The sequence below is a fragment of the Atheta coriaria genome, unplaced genomic scaffold (genome assembly GCF_025399875.1).
Source record: "Atheta coriaria isolate IRGN ID8LTWV9N9 unplaced genomic scaffold, Caltech_Dcor_3.1 hic_scaffold_10_pilon, whole genome shotgun sequence".
NCBI lineage: Eukaryota > Metazoa > Arthropoda > Insecta > Coleoptera > Staphylinidae > Dalotia > Dalotia coriaria.
In genome coordinates, this window is record NW_027045452.1 from 3070761 (window position 1) to 3091196 (window position 20436).

The following is a 20436-nucleotide window of genomic DNA, read 5'->3' on the forward strand; positions in this document are numbered from 1 at the left end:
TACACATGCTTTTGGTATTTTTATTTACATCATTTGCATGATTGTGAATGCATAAATAGGTAGCAAGATCAAAGAGATGATTAAAGCGGAGTGTCATGGTGCCATGTGTCGACTGTATGTCTTCTTTTACGAGCGTTCTCGAGTGAGTGCACTTTGACTGTCGTTATAAATAGTACCTCTGCATAACTTAACCTAATTTTAAATACCGAAAAAGTGCAGGTTAATAACAAATGTCCTATAATACTTTTATAAATCGATTTTAGGTTAATTTTCATATGAATATAGGTTATGTTAATGGTGTAGATGGCGCTGGGGCAAATTAAATTAATATACGACGCAATAAACAATATCAAGTTATCCAGGAACAAATGAGGCACTTTTAATTTAAAACGCTGTAAAATGAGTTCTGCGCACGGTTGTTTAACGATGCAGAATGTGCCAGTGCTTGTATAATACTCAATTAGCATTCATTTCAATTTTTAAAACGCTTGTTGTACGCAGTTTTCCACTTTGCGTTTGCGTGTGATACCTTCCTGATACAAATCGGATTAGCGTGTAATTTGATTTGAATAAACCGGTCGGCTTTAGGGCATCGCTTCCTTCTTTTCCTGTGTGTTTCCGTTTTTCATTGAATTTTCGCCAAATGACGATTATTGCATTACGTTTAACAATATTTTCGAATACTGATCGTCACAGGCCACACAATTCTGCATATTATATTATATCCTAAATAGGGATATATGGCGAATTAGTGGATGAGAACACCAATGTCTCGCTTACGTTATCAATAATTACCAAAAGCTCACAATGCGATTAGGCTTACCTACGTCTAATACCAATCGCCATAATCCTTCTCATATGTCTCATTTAGAGATTCAACAGACAATTTGACTTAATGCAATAAATTGCATGTATTTACAGTAAAATATTTTTTGTTATTTAGACTGCCAGGTATTGATTTAGTTTAATTACAAAGCGTGCACAATTCTCTAAGCACTAAGTGCTGCCGCTCGTATTTAGCCTCACGTACGCCAACTGAAATCTACGGGGATCAATTTGTCAATGCGAATGGCTGCCCGGAGAATTACCAGCCGCCCCCTAATGTAGGAAAATTCAATTTCATTTCAAATATATTTGTGAAAATGCTTGAAGGATATAAAACTGGACGTTTAGTCTACTGGGTTATTCGATTGTCGTTTGTTATTATTGAAGATTAGAGCCGACCATCATTTTACCCATTTTCGTCATGGTCATGTTGGCGGTTTGGGGTTTAGACGTATTATTTCTGGAGTAACCCTTGCATTAATAGCGACTCACCTAGTCTCCTGCCCTGGTTGACCCCTTTTGCTCATGTTGTGCTTTTTTGTGTGTTCCAGAGGTCAGTTTCCGTGGAGGCGTCGCGGCACGGAGAGTCTCGGTTCCTCGCCGGGTTTTCGACGACGTACGCCGATCGAAACTTCGCAAACAGCGCCCGTCACGGTAAGTACTAAAGAATAGCAGCGATTTTTCACATCTATGTGTTCATGCATAGTGAAGTAATAAATATTATTACATGAAGTATTTCGGAGGCATTTTGAGCGATAAATTTTCTATTATAAACGTAAACACAGCGCGAACTGAATTTTAAATTTAGTTTCATACTGAATGATGTTGATATTGATATAGTTTTATAGTTGATGTAGGCAACCAAACGTACATTATTGGCGTGACTACAATTGCAGCAAATTCAGAATTTCTATTCAAATTTTGATGCATTAGATATTCATTAAACACAATACCTACTGGCTGTGGAAATACATTATGCACGCACATTGTGGATTTGTATCTAATTGAATTTATAGGCAATTCCAGTATTGAATTGTTCAAGCAACTAAAGCGATTTTTAGATATTCACGTATTCTCCTTGTTTCATTGTGTCGCTGCCACCGCCGAGAGACATATTACAATAATCACGTTGTATTTGTCAAGTGCAGATGTTGCATTCAGAGAATCTATTGCTTTCTGGATGCTTCGCTGCACGTTCTGGTGCAGGGCGTCGGTTAACTCTGTGTGTGGATTTATGATTTGGCAGTTGGTGATGCAGTTGGTGATGCTGATGCGTTTTCTTGACAAGACTATGCAGTTGCATATCACGTGCAGATTACGAATTAGAATAAACCTAACCTCATTTCGCTAGCGGTTAAATTAGGTTATGATAGCATGATATTTGTTTAACATATCAGACGGAAGTTTTGTGTATTCAATTCATTGAGCGGTCAATAAACTATTTAAACAAAAAAATCCGCCATTACAATTGCCGATCACGTTCGAATTCGAATCCACTTACCTAAATACATATAAAAGCTTGTATTGAAAGGCGCTTACGCTCGTTGGTGTTCCCTGCAAAGGCTTTTATAATTCGAAATCGTGAATTGCGGCGAAACAAAGCTGGCGGCCATGTTTGCGCTGCATTTTGGCCAGTCAAGTGTGAACTTTGCGTGGGTAAACAGCAAACATCGATCAACAATCGATATCAATTTGGTGTTGTGTTTTGTGTGTGCTGTGCATCAAAGGATTTAATATCACAATGCGTATATATTATCAGTAAAGTCATAAATCGTTTACGTTGAAACAAATACCAATACGACTCATTGACAGATGATTATTTATTACGCTGTATGTATTCAATTTTATCTGTTATTTTCTACTTATCAAAGAAATATTTAATACTAGCTTTAACCCGCGACTTCGCTCGCGAATATCTAAAATAATGAAGTGTATGGAAGTATATGTAGTAGTGAAGTATATGTACAGTCTCCATAGTGTAGTCAATTGGATTTGATGTTGACGTAGCTGTCGGTAATACAGTGTGATGGTACTATAGTACTTAGGTTTGAGCTTCATTGCTGGAATGCTAGATGGCGTTAAAGTAGTCAAATAGCCAGATGCAGAGGTATTATTGGCTAAACAATTTTTTTATTTTATTTAAAAAATAATTTTTTTATTAAATAAAAAAGTAGCCTGTAACCATTCGGGGACCACTAAGAATATGTGAACAAATTTTCATGATGACCTGTTAAGTAGTTTTTGCGCGAAAGTGTAACAAACATCAGGACTTTCGCATTTATAATATTAGTAGGGATTTGCCATTTTGTGAAGTGTGTGTTGGAAATGTCGCTTTAATTAAAAAGCATTTTGCTTACAAGCCACAACGTGATATCATATATCACGTGGAATGCAATCAGAGAAACGCGCCGAGCGCGAAATTAGACAAACAATCCGCGATACCTCGGAAACAAAACGTAATGCTCCGCTCCCACGTGCTCAATTTCAGCGAATAATTGATAATTGTGTGTAAACGGTTTATTAATCAAAGCGCTAATAATTGATATCATGAATGCATCCCAACAACCCTTTCTCTTGAAGGGTGTGCTGCGCGGGTGCAAACACATTTGGCATAGATAACGTTTAATTAACGCCACGTGCGCGCAAACACTGCGGTGACATTGATTCATTGCGTAAGCACGCTGTAAATTATAAAAACAATTTCAACTTGTGCGCAATATGATGTCAGTGAGTGATGTGCGAATTTACTTACAGCCCCTACACGACGGCAATCGAAGACGTTCGCCTTCTGGTGATGGACGTCGCACCAAAGCGAATTCGACCCCGCAGCTGATTGACGCAAAGGAACGCGATGGAAGGTAGGATTTTTCATTCGGTTTTCTGCAGCTAGTTTTTTTTTTGGCTGGCAATTCGCTGCTCTTGATTTATAATGAGATTTTATTGATGGAAATCGATAACATCTTGCGATAGATCAAATTTTAGTTGCATTTATTTGAATCGTCTTGCAGGAAGCACAAGAACGCGAACAACACCGGCCAGACGCAGGCGAAGGAAAACCGCAAACAATTTTCCGGTGAGTTGTCGAATAATTACGAGCACGAGCTCGGAACTAATCAGAATATAGAACAAAGAGCAAAAGCGGTGCGTTTTAAAATTTAAACGTAAATAATAATTGCTTACGATTTGTTAGAGAAATGCAATAGCATAAGAGTCGCGTGGCATTGAAGCATTAAATGCACGAATCAGCAAAGATTAAGCCCGGGAATTACAGCTGAATGTTGCGCTGTTCCCGACCGAAGCGTGTATTGCTGCATAAACAACAAATCTCACCAAACTGCACAACAGTGCAGGACTAACACTTTTAAAGTTACTTTAGTTAAATACCCTCGAGCAGTTATTGTTTGTTGTTCTTGTTCTAAAGGCCACTCTGTCTTCAAAACACACGCGCCTGACTCTTTTCAATCTCAAGTTTATTCAGTTGTTGTTCGCGTTAACGTTAACACAACCTCTCAGACATTTTACGTCTATGGTCTCATGTGAAATGTGAAAACATGTATGGCTTCAATTTCGAGATCTACAATTCGTGCGAGGTGTTCGAGAACCGGGGCTGCTTTTGCAAAAGTATCACTCACTTGATTTTCTTTCGTTTTTGCATAGATAGTTTTAAGCTATTAGTGTTGTGTGTGACCTGTGTGATGTTATAGTGTAGTACGCTTAAGTAAAACAACATTATAACAATAGCACTTGTAAACCCGCTTTATAGTTAGAAGCTGTTTTGACGCCGATTATGTCCTGAATGTTCTAGGTAATGCCGAAAGTGTATTGCAAAAATTTCGCAAAACCTTCTCGCTGCGTTTCCAGAAAAGCAGCAGCAGGGGCAGCAAGGATGGCGGCGGGGGGTCGGCGGACTTTGGTGATAGCTTCGCCGAGCCCGGCGACCACCCTTCCGAGGAAGAGACCTCACCACAACGCGCCCAGCAGCCCGCCAGCACCATCGACGCCAATGTCTTTGAGCCCGTCGAACAAAAACACAGGTAAACATTGACCCACTGCAGAATCAATATTGGAATTATCTGAACGTGTAACTTATTGATTCGCCAGTAGGTTCGGTCCTTTAATTTGGCGCTCGAGTAAAGAACGCAAGAAGATGAACAAGGCGACTCGTAGTATGAAGTGCAACAGTGGCGATAGCGGCATCCAGATTGAGGTGAGTTTATTTGTACCACAATGAATCTCATCCTCTCTCCTGATGTTGCCTCTCATTTCTTCTTGACTTTTGGATACTCTCACACATTGATCCCTTTTTTGCTTACATCTTTGAACAAGTGCACACGTACGACGTCCATTTGCGTATTTGTGAGACGCGCACTTTCCATTTTGAAGCAAATTCCATTCGAATTTAACGTAACCCTCTAAACGACGATCTTGCATATTTGAACCAATGAATTCCGTGATTTAATGACTGACTAATTTTCATCAATTTTTACTAGACTGCGGCTAGAATAGCTTGGTAAGATACTTGTCATGCTATAAACATTTTAAGTATATCTAAGTATATCTATATATATTTATATAAATATTATTGCGTATATTTGAACGATATCACGTTTTGATACATCATCTTGTTGTTCTATCACCCTGCGGTTTGCGTAGTGGCGTTGGTTTTGTGATTGCCATCATGATTTTTGTTTTGATTGGTCATGTAAATACATATCCCTGCCCTCGAGTATATCAACATCACGGTTTTAATTCTCATCTCTTCCCTGTTTTTGCATCATGTACACTCGAACCACAACAACACCAAACTGTATACAATCATTCTATCATTATGCTCACGTAGTCTCTTTAGAAACAGACTTCTTCAGGTGTGTTCTTCAAATGTGTTCGACTATTATATAAATTTGTGGTTTTACTCTTTGATGTTGTGCGTAAGCTTAACTGATTTTGTCTAATATTTTTGTAACCGATTTTGGAATATGTACATTATTGCGTGAGTGGAGTATGGAATTTTAAATTAAAAATTCTTTACCGAAGCACAGGTATGCTGATCAAAAATTTGATTAAAATTTGATCAAAATTCGAAATTTGTTGCTGGTGTGCGAATTTGTATCAATGGTTGGTGTTTAAATTTAACATTGCGATGACATTTCAGATGGCCCCGGGATGCGGCGGCATCGGAGGCGACAATAGCTCGGAGTCACACGGTGAAACAGACCCCCAGGGCGACGATCTCGACAGTCCGCCGGCTGTCCGTCGACGCGGGGGCCATGCGCGTTGTACCCCTCGACCCCACTCGGATCTGCTCAATCAGATCCTCATTGATCGGTTTAAGGTATGTATTTACACGAATCATTAGCATTCCGCACGCATGCGACCAGTTGCATTCACAATCTACAGGCTTGGAGAATGCTTTGGATCGATAGATGCTACTCGTACTTTGCTTAAGAATAATTTTCACATTTGTATTCATTCCAAGCCACATATTTACAGAGGTGGATCAGAATCTTACACACTGTTGTTTACTTGTAGTTTACTTAGATACATCTGTTAATCCGTCTCTGTAGTTTACGTAGTATCACGTAACATCTTGTTTTCTGTAGTAAGGAAGCTTTGTTTCTTTTCTGGCTGGTTGTTTGTAGTAGTCCTTGCAGTACTCATGTGCCCAATGGCACTTATGGCGATGCAATTTTCTTGCCTCTGGCTGAAAGGAGACGGCGCGCACGTGCACTACATTCGAACCGGCGCGGCGCGTTGGCTCTCGCGTTATCAAAACCTCTCCGTCGCGCGCTCAGTGTGGGTGTGCAGTGCGCGTGGAAAGAGCGCTCTCTTCGCATTGCTCCGTGGTGTTATTGATTCGGTTATCACTGTGAACACAACAGCGTGCAGCCGGCGCAGCGTAACACAACCAGACAAAAAAACACACGTAATACACAAAGCAACTCGGCAGTAGTGGATTTGATTAGAAGCTACTGTTTAATGACGAGCGGTATAAGTTATGAATCACGCACGAATTAAGAAGCAAAGCGAAACTCGCAGTAAGTCCCACCGTTCGCAACTTGTAGTTGTATGAAAACCGCTTAATAGCGTCGTACGCGGCGCGCGCGCCCGAGACTTGTGTATTCGTGATTCGTGATTCGTTAATTAACCTTTAGTTAACGGCGGGGACCTAAGCGGCTGACGTTCGTGTCGCGGTAAGATGTTTTTGCATGTTGGGACGCACCGAAAATATCAGCTCATCGGATTATTATCTTGTGCAGGTAATTTGGGAAAGGATTTTACGCCGAATTAGACTTTTGCCGGTTCATTTCGTGGCGTGCTTGCGGAGGTGAAAGTGGTAGAAGCAGAAGCGGGCGAATTGGGCTAATCCCTATATTTCTCGCTGGCTGGCATTTACGGCCTAATATCAGTTTAATTGTGCTCACCGGGCGGCTGCGCGCGCGACCCGAGACTCATGCTATTTCTGGAGTGTTTTATCAATGTTCTACGCGCACATTTAGCGATTTGGGAAGCCGTTGAAATATGGCAGTACGCTTCTAATCGTTTTGATAGCCACATTTCGGAGTGTTTAACATGTGTACGTACCATTCGTAGAAATGTTTGATGAATTTGTGTATAATTGTTTCATGAGTAATAGCGTTCGTCACATTGTATTTTTATGCGTGTGCTGATTACTGATTACGTTACTACTTAGTTGAGTTGAGTGTGGGGAGTGCGTGTGTGTCAGGAAGTTGAAGGGGCCGGACGTGTGCGTGAGCTCGTGCCGTCTACGGAACGTTTGCAGGTAGCCTGGTAAGGGTGTCGCCGACATAATCGCACCCTTACGGTTTTTATGTCGGGCGCAGCTGTCGTTTCGTGTTCCGCGAAACAGTCGAAGACGGCGCTCGCTTCGCGTCGTCTTCTTTCATTCGTTGCAACTTGTCCATTATCGAAGAACTCGTGTTACAAGCTGTTTGTTCTTGCGGTTGTTTACAGGCTGAGCTCCGTACACGCGCCAACCGACACCAACACGTGAGGCGCACACATTCCGACCTAGGCGGGCAACGCATCTACCGTTGGGAAACCCGGTCTGCATCGGGCCGGGGAACGATGTCTTCGTCTCCGCGCCCTCAGAGCCCGCGCAAGAAGCCACCCGACGGCCCGCCGCATGTGCAGATGCGCAATCATCCGCTGTACCGTCGCGGACAGCTGCGTCGATCATTGAGCCAGCCGCTCGACATCGACAAGTTGTCTCCCATCATGAAGTCCAAAACAGGTACCGTAATATATATATTAAAATCATTGAATAGTTGTATAGTTATATATTCTACAGGCATGAAGGTGATAAGTGTGGCCAGTGAGGACGAAAACGACATGCGCATTGGTACATCCGACGAGGATACCATGTCCGACTCCGAGTCTTCCTTGGCATCTCTCAGCGAACGTAAAAAGTCTCTAGAGTTACCCATGGATGAAGACGTTGTTATTCTAGCGGAAGCTGTCTTTGATCACGTGGCTATAGATGCCGAGGAGTTGGCGTTTCGTGCCGGGGATGTCGTGGAAGTGATTGACACCAACAATCGTGACTGGTGGTGGGGTTCGGCGGATGGTAAAAGCGGGTGGTTTCCGGTTAACTCAGTGCGGTTGCGAGTAAGTCAGGAGGACACAGTTGAAGATTGTCTAGCGTCAATCGCATCCGGTAAACCTGCGCCGAATGCAATCCGCCGTCGCACCAGCATCTCATTACTGAGCAACGATCAAGTGCGGACTAGTGTTGTGCGCGAATTGGTGCACACCGAGCGGGATTTTGTTAAAGTGCTGCAGGATGTTGCCGAGGGCTATGTGGCCGAGTGCCGCAAACGCGAGGACATGTTCACTAAAGAACAAATTGACACAATTTTTATCAATTTGGAGGAGATACTCAAATTTCAGACTGCGTTTCTCCGCGATCTGGAGAGCTGTATAGACTGGGAAGCACCGCACAAGAGCTGTGTGGGGAGCTGTTTCCTTAGGCACAAGGACGGGTTCAAAATGTACTCGGATTACTGTAATAGTCATCCGATGGCAACCGCCACACTACAGGAGTTGTATCAGTTTAATAACTATAGCAAGTTCTTCGAGGCATGTCGGCTGATGCGCGGGCTGATTGAAATTCCGCTCGACGGTTACCTTTTAACTCCGGTGCAGCGAATATGTAAATACCCGTTACAGTTGGCCGAATTACTTAAATATTCCAAGGCGGACCATGCGGACTATAACGACATCAAAGAGGCGTTGGAGGCGATGAAAGGGGTCGCTGTGTTGATCAACGAAAGGAAGCGTCGGATGGAGAGCCTGGAAAAGATCGAAGCGTGGCAGCAACGCGTTGAAGGGTGGGAGGTACGTTTGGTTTATTTGGTTGGAAAGCAACAACGATCTACATTGTTATTGTTTCATTTTAGGGCGAGGATCTTATTGAGGTGAGCACGCAGTTGATTCATCAGGGCGAAATGGTTCGCATGACGACTGGATTGTGGACGTCTAACATCATGCTCTTCCTCTTTGATCACCAGCTAGTCTATTGCAAGAAGGACATTCTCAAGCGGAATACGTACATGTACAAAGGTCGGATATGCCTGAATACCGCCGAAGTGATCGACATGCCCGACGGGAAAGGTAAATGGATAAATACAGCATTGTGGTGGTGATTAGAACGCAAATAACTGATTTTCTCCCACAGATCCGCACCTCGGGGTGAATTTGCGCCACGCAATTAAGATATACAGCTTAATCCGGGACAAATTCCTGCTGGTGTGTTGTCGCTCCGTGTTGGACAAACAGCGATGGTTGCAGGCGTTCGCCGAAGAGCGGCGACTGGTCAGCCAGGACGAATGTGACGGCATGGATTTCCCAGCATCCTCTCGACATCTCGCGAAAATTGCAGCGCGATGTCAACGCCGACCACCACGCAAACTTAGAAGTAAGTTATAGATTTATCTCCCAGTAGAGTACAGGTGAATTTATAACTGTGTATTGATTTTGCAGATAAAGAGAACTACAAACGTGATGTGTTCCTCGGTTCGAGCCTGCAGCTGAACGGAGCGAACACGAATTCGTTGGGACGCAAAGTCGGCACGTGGTTTACGTTCGGCGGCAATAAGAAGACACGCCATCGTGATGTGTCCTGAGACAAGACGACTTTACTGTAGTACATTGTGCCCGGCTCGTGATACCGTAGTACATAAATCGTGATAGGATTCTGTGCCAAAATGTCCGCCACTGCAATGCGCTGCTGTAACACGCAGAAGTACTACGACTACGACACTACTATTCTGCAATATCTGAGAGTAGCGATCAAAACTTACGTTAGTGATATGAAATGGCAACTGTTGCCGCGCTGTGGATCGATTTTCCGGTGGCCTACGTTTCGATATTTATTACTACTTGGCCTACCGAACTCTTTTGTGGATACGCGGCGCGCGTGTTACTGTTTGTTGCTGAACTGCGCACAAGTCAACATTTTTCGATTTGAAAATTATATCTGTTATTGTGATAAATGTGACCAACTATTTGTACATAAACTCTATTTCTCAACGCGACGAGAACCGAGCGAGTATTAGAACTGCACACCTTGTGCCCTAACTGACTTCGATGAAACCACACAGGGTAGTAGAGACGTTGTTGCGTCCACACTTCACGAACACACGGCGTTAACGTCGGCAGTCTGCACAACAAACCAAGCTAGTCAATGACCGAGATGAAGTATTCTATTTACTGCGCAGCGCCCTCGCAATTCGAAACACTTCTTATTTATTTGTTTTTTCTAGTGCTTCGAAACATTGAGGAAATATCACTTTTCATTCGGTGTACAGTACACTGTGTATAGTAGTTGTAGCTGACCTGTTGATAGTGTTAGAAAAGACCTAATTTTTGATAATGGTGTTCCATTATTGTGACACGATTTCGGTTGAATTATATTTTTGTATTTTTCCTACACGACCTGATGTAAAGCGCACCGTTTTTTGGCGACCCACGGTGCGATTGTTAACACGTATTCATATCTGGTATTAAAACAAAAAAAAAACTGTTAGTAGTTACATACACTGTAAATGTTATTGTTATAATCTACGAAGATTGGCAGTGCACGTGGCGCTCAATTCCACGCTTGCCCCAGACATTTGTTTACGTTGACACAAAGACAATGAAGTTGTTGATTATTTCATACTCGAATTATACATATACAAATGCAGCGTTAATATATATCTATATATATAATTTATTCGTTTAAAGGAAGAAGCACCACCGCATTATTTGCTGGTAATAATCATTTTGGCACGCTTAAGTGAGTAGTTTCCCAGCCATCCTTCCCAAATAATTCCATTATAATAATCGATATCTTCATAGGTGTATCGACCATTCAAGTTTGCTTCAAAGCACCTGGATTAAAAGGAAATGAATTGGACTGCTTTTCAAATAAATAAATCATACTTAGTGAACCACCAGCCGGAACCGTAAGTAATGGCACATGGACAACATTCTGGTGCCTGGTCGTTGTTGTTATCGTAAGTACTGAACGGTGATCCACTCAGGGAACTTAAAGAGTCTGTTGCGTTACCATTGTATCCATCTACTGTTAACGTATACAGGCCATCATCAGCAATCTTGAAAGTATCATATTCAGCCCATGCAAAGTTATCTTCGAAGTCCCAGAGTTCAACACGAAGTCTTAGATCGCATTCGGCGCTTGCATCTTTCATATTGATAAGGCCCCACCAGTTTGCGGTATCCGTATCAAAACCTTGTTCATATTCAACGAAACTTTTGTTTAAGTATTCTTCAATCAAATGTGTGGCATTATATTTAATTGGATGACGGTCTAGAATAGTGACTGATCGGTCCTGCATTTGATTCAAACTGCATCTTGAGACTTTTAGAACTGAATCTGTTGTACTCGTAGTTGTTTCGGGTTTAGGGTCAAAAACTACAGGTTGTTCAACTGTTGGTTCTGGTACAGTCAACTTGTCCACAATTATATCAACTTTAGAAGCAATATCTTCCAGGATTTCACTGGTACGATTTACTTGGCCGCAATCTTCTGGCAATTGTTGTTTACTTTTTTGAAGAAGTATACCTTCAATGCGGTTCAATGTACTGAGCACACCTCGAGTGGTATACTCATCTATAAAGGAGAATAACTCATTGTTTGGGGACTTTTTTTGGCGATCATTTGTTTTGAGAAGGTGGTCAGCAGTATTCATCAAATTCTCGAATTTGTCTATATCAATTTTATTGACTTGTTCGTGTAGAAGATTCAGTTTAGTTTCGACTTTATTCAAACGATCTTGACCCCTAAAAATAACGATTAGTTTAATGTTCTAAATAAGTTTAATAAAAGTATACTTTATTATTATATCCAATTTTCTATCTACGGCGGAGATTTGATCCAACCAAGAAGTTATAAAATGTTCATGAGTGGACCAAATTTCAGTTCTTTTCTGAAGCTCAACAAATTGATCATGAATAGTTTTTAAGATTGCGTCGGTATTTTGAACCAGTTGATGAATTTCATTATTTTTCCCCGTGATCAATAGAACTGACGGTATGTCACGCAGATCAGCCTGAATTTCGTCAAGTTTTGCCTCCAGTTGATTGCTACCGCGATACGACGCACAATAGATGTTTGAAACACACGTAATGATGAGAATAACGATTGATAAAATCCACATTTTTACCAGACAGAAATTTATAGATGTCAGATGCACAACTGGCGAATAACTTTATATAAATGAACTCTTCGTTGAAGGATGAAGTCTACATATGCTTAAACATGTGTCGCAAAAAGTAATATGAGAGACAGATATGTTGTGTGAATAACATTTTTATTACAATATTATATTGATCTTTACTGTGTGCTTGTGCTTGACCTTTCATCTTTGCTACAGTAATAATAGATTTTAAAGCAACAGAAGCTTAAGTAATTAATACGCATTATGTCGGATATCATTCATAACAAACCGCAAAAAACTACATCGGCCAAACAATGGATTCTATCCACTCGATATAATGTGAAACTCGTGTGTAAACTCCTGGTTTGTTCGTGAGGATACACGGTTTTCCAAAGGAAGTTATTCCAATTATTGTATAACCGGTTTGGTACTCAGCATTTCGTATTTGTAATGGACCACCTGAATCGCCCTGTATAAAAATATCCACGTGTACTTTTTAGTGTAATTTTGAAGTAATAAAGGTACTTACTTGACAGGTATCGATTTTTCCATTTCCTGCACACATTTGAGAATCATCTTTGACTCCTGTAAGTAGTCTTCTTTTCCCTGCACTTACATATGAATTATTGCACAAGGTGTGCTCTGCTTTATCTACTTTCATCACTTGTAGGTGATCTGCCATAGGTCCTTGGTAACTGGTCTCACCCCAACCAAGTGCAGTCCAACGAGGATTAGTAATGTTTCTTTCCGATTGAAGACATGCTGGAGCAATAAATTCTCCATATTTTGCAACACCGTCTAATTCAATCAAAGCAATGTCATTATAGGCTGATGGAGGTTTGTATTCTGGATGTATAATAAATTGAGAAATGTTGAAGTCTTGAGGATTCGAATCATGCAGATCAATGTCGAAATTTACAAGTTTCAGTGCACCAAGACGCACATATTTAACAGGACCACTAAAACATAATGATTAGATTAGATTGGAAAATTGATATGTTTATACATACATTGCAGTATCAATACAATGAGCAGCAGTTAAAACAAATTTATCACTGATTAAAGATCCACCACATCCCCATTTTACTTCATTATCATGATCATAACCCAATGCCACCTAAAATAAATTTAGTTAAAAAATGAGTTATATTAGTTAAAAATAAAAATATCGCGATGTAAACCATGTGGGGATATTCTCGAGCTTGTGCATCATATCCACCGCCTCCAATTATTTTATCCACTATTCTAATTCTATTCAAATACACTTCCTTGCATTCTGTAAAAAAAGATTAAGAATGAAATGTTATATGTCACTAATTATTTACGTGTATATTAAAATCATACTCACTTTGTTTACTGATTTCGCCAACTTCTCGTACACTAGTGCAATTTGCGAGATTACATTCATCTATAATCATATGATAATTGTATCTTGTATCTCATGATACTTGCAAAAGTTTCAACTTACCGTTGGGTAAACCATTAGCTAATATTATAATTTCTATCAAAATTACTATTTTTGTCAGATGCGCGTACATTCTTTAAACTTTTAACGCTTTTATTATAACTCTAGTTTGAGTTGAGTGTTTACAACTGCACTGATTCAATGTCAATCTGCAATTAAACCACGTCTATAGTGTTAACTACTAATCTTCACATATTTAATTACTTTGTTATTCCTGTACAAGTAAAACCAGTTTTTTGCTATTTGCTACTAGGAAATGGATTAAAAACTTTTCAACAGAGTCACTTCTTTTCTACTGTAGACAGAGATTATATTATAGATTAAATTTTCTTTTTTATTTAAAAAGAATATTTGTTACAATACCAGCTTAATTATTACAATTTACTCCAAATTAATGATTGATGTTGCTGTTGTTGTTATAGTATTATTGTGGTTTGATTCAGGCCAAACAATAGATTCTATCCATTCAATATAATGTGAGACCCTTGTATATACTCCTGGTTTTTTAGTCAGTATACAAGGTTTTCCAAAAGAAGTAATTCCAATTACTGTGTAACCTGTTCTATACTCTGCATTTTTCACTTGTAGTGGTCCTCCAGAATCACCCTATAAAAATCAAAACATTAATAACAATTAATTTAGTATCTACCACTTTTCCATGATTATTATTTACTTGACAAGTATCAATATGTCCGTCTCCTGCACACATCTGACCATCATCATCAACTCCTTTCAGTAACCTTCTTTTCCCTGAATTTGAGTACGCTTCATCGCATACACTGTGCTCTGCTTTACTTAACTCCATCACCTGTAAATGAGCTGCGTTTGGACCGCGAAAACTAGTCTCTCCCCAACCAATAGCGGTCCAATTACCACTGGTAATATTTCGGTCTGTTTGGAGGCAAGCTGGTGCAATAAAGTCTCCTTCTCTGGTTCTTTCAAATGGACGATCTAATTCTACCAAGGCAATGTCATTATATGCTGATGGAGGATTAAAATCTGGATGGATTATGGTGCGGGTTACGTTGAAATCTTGAGGATCAGCGTTATCATTGTAGCTTTGAAGATTAAGATCACCCAAGCGGACATACGTCAAAGGACCTCTGAAATATTCATATTTTAATTCTAAGTCTAAATTTACGCGTTTGCATATTACATTGTGGTGTTAATACAATGCGCGGCTGTCAATACAATATTTTCACTAATTAAAGAACCTCCACATGCCCATTTTAAATTGTTCCATGCACCGTAACCCAGAGCAGCCTATAAAAAAATATTTTGCTTTTGATAGAATACGTGAAGATTCATAAATACTGACCATGTGTGGATATTCTTTGGCTTTAGCATCATATCCACCTCCGCCAATAATCCACACTTCAGGTTCTGGAGGAATATATCTGTGTAAATAAACTTCTCTGCATTCTAAAACATTGTATTATACTCGTAGATTTCTGGGATATTCACTGATTAATCCACATACTTTGTTTGCTGATTTCTCCAATTTTGCGTCGCGCTGCTATAATTAAATCAATTTCAAATATGAATATATTTTAATTGCTTTTATTGTCTACTTACGCGCGGTTGTACATGTATCAAATAATGGTATTAATGTCACAGATAAAGTTAATATATATTTAAGTGTTAGATACATTATTTACAAGAATGCGATTTTCATTAAATCTTATGTTGTTGCAGTCTCAATGCCAATAAACGACTAAGTAAATAATTAAATACTTCCCGAGCATAATGTAACAAAGATTTATTACGCAGGTATTTAAAAAACCGGTTTTCATTTTCTTACTTTGTTTCCTGTAATAATTTATAACGTTTTTGTTATAAATAAATAAAATTCTTGTGCACCTAATCTAAATTGCGGGAGATGTCGCTAGCGTTAAGTAAAAATCATAAAATAGAATTGTATTGTTTATTTTTATATTTATCAGCAAGCGCGAGCATTCGACACGAGAATTGTGTTTGTTTTGAACACAATTTACACTTTCTTATCGCATTCTCGTGTGTCGACGATGCCATCCCCTCACGCCGCACGTTACCGCGTCTTAGTTTAGTTTAGATCGCAGGAACTAAATGCAATTCGCGCTCAAGGTCGCGTGATATCAACGCACCGGCTTTGCGCATCTCTTGCTTTCTTATCATAAACTGTCGCTTCTTACCTGCTTGGCTGAGGCATGCACTATCCGTGTATTGCCGCCAGTTTCGTGCGGATCTCTTGTTGATAAAGACGTATGCGACTATAGTAATATTATAAATGCCAGTATTATAAATGTATATTGCAACTCACAAGAGAGAAAAACTGCTATGTAAATCGGATACATATTGTGCCCATGTTAATTCATTAATCATTAGGATGACCCAGGTTTAAGCAACGTGCTTTTAACTAAACAGCACAAAGTGTTTGTTTTTCTGGGCTGTTTTAACGTGGGAGTAGGGCTGCAGCCCACGAATGCACAAAGTGGTGGTGACTTATAAAATAATAATTAAGAATTTATTACATTTAATACTTTAAAATTAATTGTATACAACTTAACTTTACATTTAGAGCTAATTTCATTTATTTGTAAGTGTATAGTAATTTAAAATATAATTAAACAATAAAAACATAAAGAACCTACAGCGTAATATTAATCAAAGAAATAAAAAATTTGCAACATTTAACTCAACAATTGTTCCAAATAAAATTTACCTCTTTCAATATACAGTAATTTTAAACAAAACTAAACAAGAAAAAGAAGGAGGAAACAACAAAGAAACAAACCCAGCTTGGTTTGGCAAAGATATTAGCCGCTGCCTTGGTCTACAGCCAGGTATCTCGAACCAAACCCCTCTATTGATAAGAATAAGTCGGACGGTTCATGTGCGATTGTTACTACAGCATGTACCAGTAAGTACTTCCAAAGGAGGGGCCTTGCCGATAGGTAAGAATACATAAAGGCGTTCCAATGTTCCAACTTGAAACATGGCGGACGATCTCCCCTTACAAACCTAAAGCAAATCCAATTAGAAACCAACTAGAAATTTGTTTACATATGTCCTCACCGGTATTTATACCTGCTGAATCCAAATCAGCAATCAGAATATTGAAATTCTCATCACATCAAAAGTTATCATCAAAAATACATTGAATTATTCATAATGCGAACCAAATCCAGTCAATCCATTGCAATTAAAACCAAATTTAGTCAGCCATAAATGCAACCACGACGTTTCTAGGAGTATCTTATCTTGTTTAAGAAGCACCTGCAGTTAGAATTGCAAATTTCCCTCTTCTTTCATTGTTATTAACACCAATAGCAGCAGAGCAGATATCAGGTGTTAAATTGTGTCTGCAACAAAAAAATGTGACTTAGAAAACAGAATCTTGGGTAAAAACAATCTGAAACATTATTTCACGTTCAGATTATATATTTAAACATAAATTCGGTGATAAATTATAGTTTTAAACAAATAACAACAAATAGAGTGTGGTTTAAACGTTTTTATGTTATATCATGGCAAATAAAGCTCAATTATTCATATTTTAAAAACTAGTTTGTTGTTTAACTATTCCTTAAGCTTTTCACACAAGTTTTACCAGATTTTGCAGGTTCTGAGTTGCAATTCACTTGTGGAGGCCCACAACAATGTTGCAAATTGAGGTTCAGATACCGCGTGTTTCCACATGGATCACATCATCCACAAAACGTGTCAGCACCATAAAAGCATCGATATCGATAGCTTATTAGACGATCTAACGATTGGCCGTCGTGGAATTGTAATTTTCTTTACAGGAAACCCGTAAATTTCCTATGAAACTACCTGTTGAAGATTGCGCAAGATTGAAGTCTCTGTAAATTAATAACATAATATTACATTTTTGAACATAACACTTTCTGGGACAATTTAATACCTGCGGAACTTGATTTTAAGATCGGAGTTAACGTTTGAGAAGTGGTTGAATAGATTTTTACACTACGTTAATTGCTGCAAATGTCGTGATTTCGGGCGGAATTGAAAATCTGACACGACCTAGAAGCACACCCTTCCATTGAACCGTTGAAAAGCGCGCTTGATTCTCTTAATTTAAAATAAGATTAGTCGTAAGTTATAATTTTTTGAGAAATAAATGTTTCCCGATAATAACAACATGTAAGGGTTAATACTTAAACTGTAGCTGTAATATTGCATCTCTGATTATGAAAATTGTGGAAAAAATCATCAAATAAGTTATTGTCACATTCAACCAATTTTAAATTATCGGAAGTCCCTAATTACATAGTGAGTCAAAAGTTGACATTTTTTACCCCCACCCCTTTGTCTACAGGAAGAAGGAATTGCAGCTTCGGCCATAATCCATTTGCGGTTTGGTCGTCGTGCTGTGCGGGTCGTTTGAAGCGTCGGTCCTGCAGTTGCATCTACCAAAAATTAAATTATTATTCTTTTTAATCAAGAACTCAAGTTAGAATATCTAGAAATAGTTAATCAACACGCGTGAAATAACAATTTGCCGCTCAAGTAAGTAATTTATACTTTTTAATAGATTTTAAAGCAAAGTACAGTCATGACATAAGTAGCTGAAACAAAGAACGGTAATAGAAAAGCTCCTAATTTCATATATTCAGATTGCTTTTTAATGAATTAGTCGAATCAATCGATCAATTATTCCCTCAGTTACACAAAACAAGTCTTAGATGGCTCGATTAATTAGAGTAAAACATTTTTTTTTCAATCATCCGAAAAAAATTTTCTTTAAGCGTCGGCGTGGTGTTCTGTGATTGGTCGAAACCGAAACGACGCCATAAAAATTCAAAATGGCCGGCTAACGCTTTTGTTTTACAGCGTGGGGCTTCGTATTTGGTTGTAACCCGATTTCGCAGTCAGTTTCCATGATGGCCGCAAAATCTTTTCAACGTTCACAGTGGTGCTTCGTGATTGGTCGGAACATCATGACGCCACTATATATGATGCTCAACGGTTAATAACCATGAACATAACGGTTTTTTTACAATTAGATTGCACCAATGAAGCCTGCACAACGTATTGTACAATTTAAGGGTGAGTAATTTATCCATTTTAAAACATTTTTTTCTCAGAGTAACTAAAAGTTAAAAACTTATTAAAAATGTTTCTTGTAAAATGAAAATTATTTTTAAAATCTACTTTTATTTACAGAATCAGTCAACAGTCATCATGAGCAGATATTACGTTCACAACAACAGTCATATTAGATTGCCAATATTATTATCTTTTGCAACAATCAACTGAACGCAAGAACCCATCACCAACATCAGGGGCTAGAAAGATGACCCAATGACTTTGGTAAGTTGTCTTATACTGTTCTTTACTTTACACTTTTATTTACCTGCATGCAATACTAATAAATATTTCGATAGTAATATTTTTAATAATTAAAATTTTTTGTTTTTAGAGTGTTGTGCAATGCCACACCAGATGAAACCAGGTGATGGAGGGAAATGGAATGGAGCATGGACATATGAAAGAAGGATAACCCGATAGATGAGGAATGGCCCGACCTCCAAACCAATCTCTTCCAATCCTCCGGATCTCCTACGAAATGTTGCACAAACCTGGCTACCGCGACATTTCGAGGAATGTGGGATTTTCAAGGCAGGCAGGGTGATGTCACCGATCAGAAGGCTGGCGTACGTACGTCACACCTTTGTATCTGGGGTGGCGTGAAACCAGTACTTGGTCATTCGACTAATCCCTCCCAGCATTGCTAGAAACGCCGGATGTCTATAAGTAGTGAGTTTACCTTATTATACCTATCGCGGATCGCGGTAAATTCAATCGCGTTTCAAAGTCAAAATCACTTTTCAAAGCTAAAGTAATATTGCGAACAGTTTATTTTACAATTTGCATTCAACTTACTCATATGTGTCACCGAGAACACTTTGTTTAAATTTAATTCGTGTAGCAAATCCGAATTTTGTTTATTTTCCGTTTTGTTCGATCGCACGTATAATCTTGCCAATACACCATACAAAAACACTAAACACATACACACACTCACTTACACTTTTTGGGTCTCCGTTCATGATCATTGACGGGTTCTGGTATTTGGTGTGTCTAGGCAATATCTATTATTACCTTACATTCCTCAACATTAACACTTACACGTTCTTGTTCACGCAGAACAATTACTAAATAACACAAATTAAATCACGTATCGATCATTTTTGGCAGAGTCAAATCTGCAACGGTAAACAATTTTAAGAATGAATGGATTGATTGTTGAATGTATTATTACTTTGTATGATTGTGTTGCACTGTATTGTATTTCTCATTTCATTTGTGTATGTCGTGTTAAATTTGGTCTACCAAAAGCCGGTTGCTGCCGCTGGGATGTGGCAGTTTGGTCACTTTGTTTTATATTCATAAAACCATTTTGCACTTTGAGCACAAACGCCAAACGCGCTTCTGCGGGTTAGGTGTGCGCTCTTTTTATTA

General features: G+C 39.1%; 3 protein-coding genes across 4 annotated transcripts in view; 1 reads left to right on the plus strand and 2 right to left on the minus strand.

Moving 5' to 3' along the window:
• Window positions 1-11036, plus strand: part of RhoGEF3 (Rho guanine nucleotide exchange factor 3) — a 30152-nt gene extending 19116 nt beyond the window's left edge. Inside the window, exons 2-12 of one of the 2 annotated variants that reach the window (XM_065314179.1) lie at window positions 1377-1479; window positions 3580-3683; window positions 3834-3898; window positions 4631-4859; window positions 4927-5032; window positions 5978-6157; window positions 7798-8077; window positions 8135-9180; window positions 9243-9456; window positions 9521-9760; window positions 9826-11036. In XM_065314179.1, coding sequence (XP_065170251.1) covers window positions 1377-1479; window positions 3580-3683; window positions 3834-3898; window positions 4631-4859; window positions 4927-5032; window positions 5978-6157; window positions 7798-8077; window positions 8135-9180; window positions 9243-9456; window positions 9521-9760; window positions 9826-9968 — 2710 coding nt within the window. In that variant the 3' untranslated portion in view covers window positions 9969-11036. The remainder of the gene's footprint in view (window positions 1-1376; window positions 1480-3579; window positions 3684-3833; window positions 3899-4630; window positions 4860-4926; window positions 5033-5977; window positions 6158-7797; window positions 8078-8134; window positions 9181-9242; window positions 9457-9520; window positions 9761-9825) is intronic. The other variant, XM_065314180.1, reaches the window with a different exon arrangement.
• On the minus strand, window positions 10978-12636 carry LOC135800853 (angiopoietin-2-like). The gene is made up of 3 exons (XM_065314190.1): window positions 12181-12636; window positions 11269-12129; window positions 10978-11217 (listed from the first exon to the last, which is right to left on the minus strand). The coding sequence occupies exons 1-3, from the start codon at window positions 12504-12506 to the stop codon at window positions 11088-11090; spliced, it is 1317 nt and encodes a 438-aa protein (XP_065170262.1). The 5' UTR covers window positions 12507-12636; the 3' UTR covers window positions 10978-11087.
• Window positions 12637-12640: 4 nt separating this feature from the next.
• Window positions 12641-15706, minus strand: LOC135800770 (transmembrane protease serine 9-like). The gene is made up of 13 exons (XM_065314089.1): window positions 15547-15706; window positions 15452-15487; window positions 15290-15393; window positions 15128-15234; window positions 14645-15074; window positions 14357-14577; window positions 14098-14120; window positions 13975-14019; window positions 13855-13914; window positions 13688-13782; window positions 13517-13623; window positions 13036-13465; window positions 12641-12975 (listed from the first exon to the last, which is right to left on the minus strand). Exons 1-13 carry the CDS (start codon window positions 15620-15622, stop codon window positions 12805-12807), a joined length of 1905 nt encoding a protein of 634 aa, XP_065170161.1. The 5' UTR covers window positions 15623-15706; the 3' UTR covers window positions 12641-12804.
• Between the last annotated feature and the right edge of the window lie 4730 nt (window positions 15707-20436).

Excerpts from the sequence above, each read along its gene's own strand:
- LOC135800853 (XM_065314190.1), bottom strand. The coding sequence starts at position 12,506 with ATGTGGATTTTATCAATCGTTATTCTCATCATTACGTGTGTTTCAAAC. Across the intron at positions 12,130-12,180 it reads AAATTGGATATAATAATAAA|GGGTCAAGATCGTTTGAATA; the intron begins GTATACTTTTAT and ends CGTTATTTTTAG. Across the intron at positions 11,218-11,268 it reads TCCGGCTGGTGGTTCACTAA|GTGCTTTGAAGCAAACTTGA; the intron begins GTATGATTTATT and ends CTTTTAATCCAG.
- LOC135800770 (XM_065314089.1), bottom strand. The coding sequence starts at position 15,622 with ATGTATCTAACACTTAAATATATATTAACTTTATCTGTGACATTAATA. Across the intron at positions 15,235-15,289 it reads CCAAAGAATATCCACACATG|GCTGCTCTGGGTTACGGTGC; the intron begins GTCAGTATTTAT and ends ATTTTTTTATAG. Across the intron at positions 12,976-13,035 it reads GAAAAATCGATACCTGTCAA|GGCGATTCAGGTGGTCCATT; the intron begins GTAAGTACCTTT and ends ATTTTTATACAG.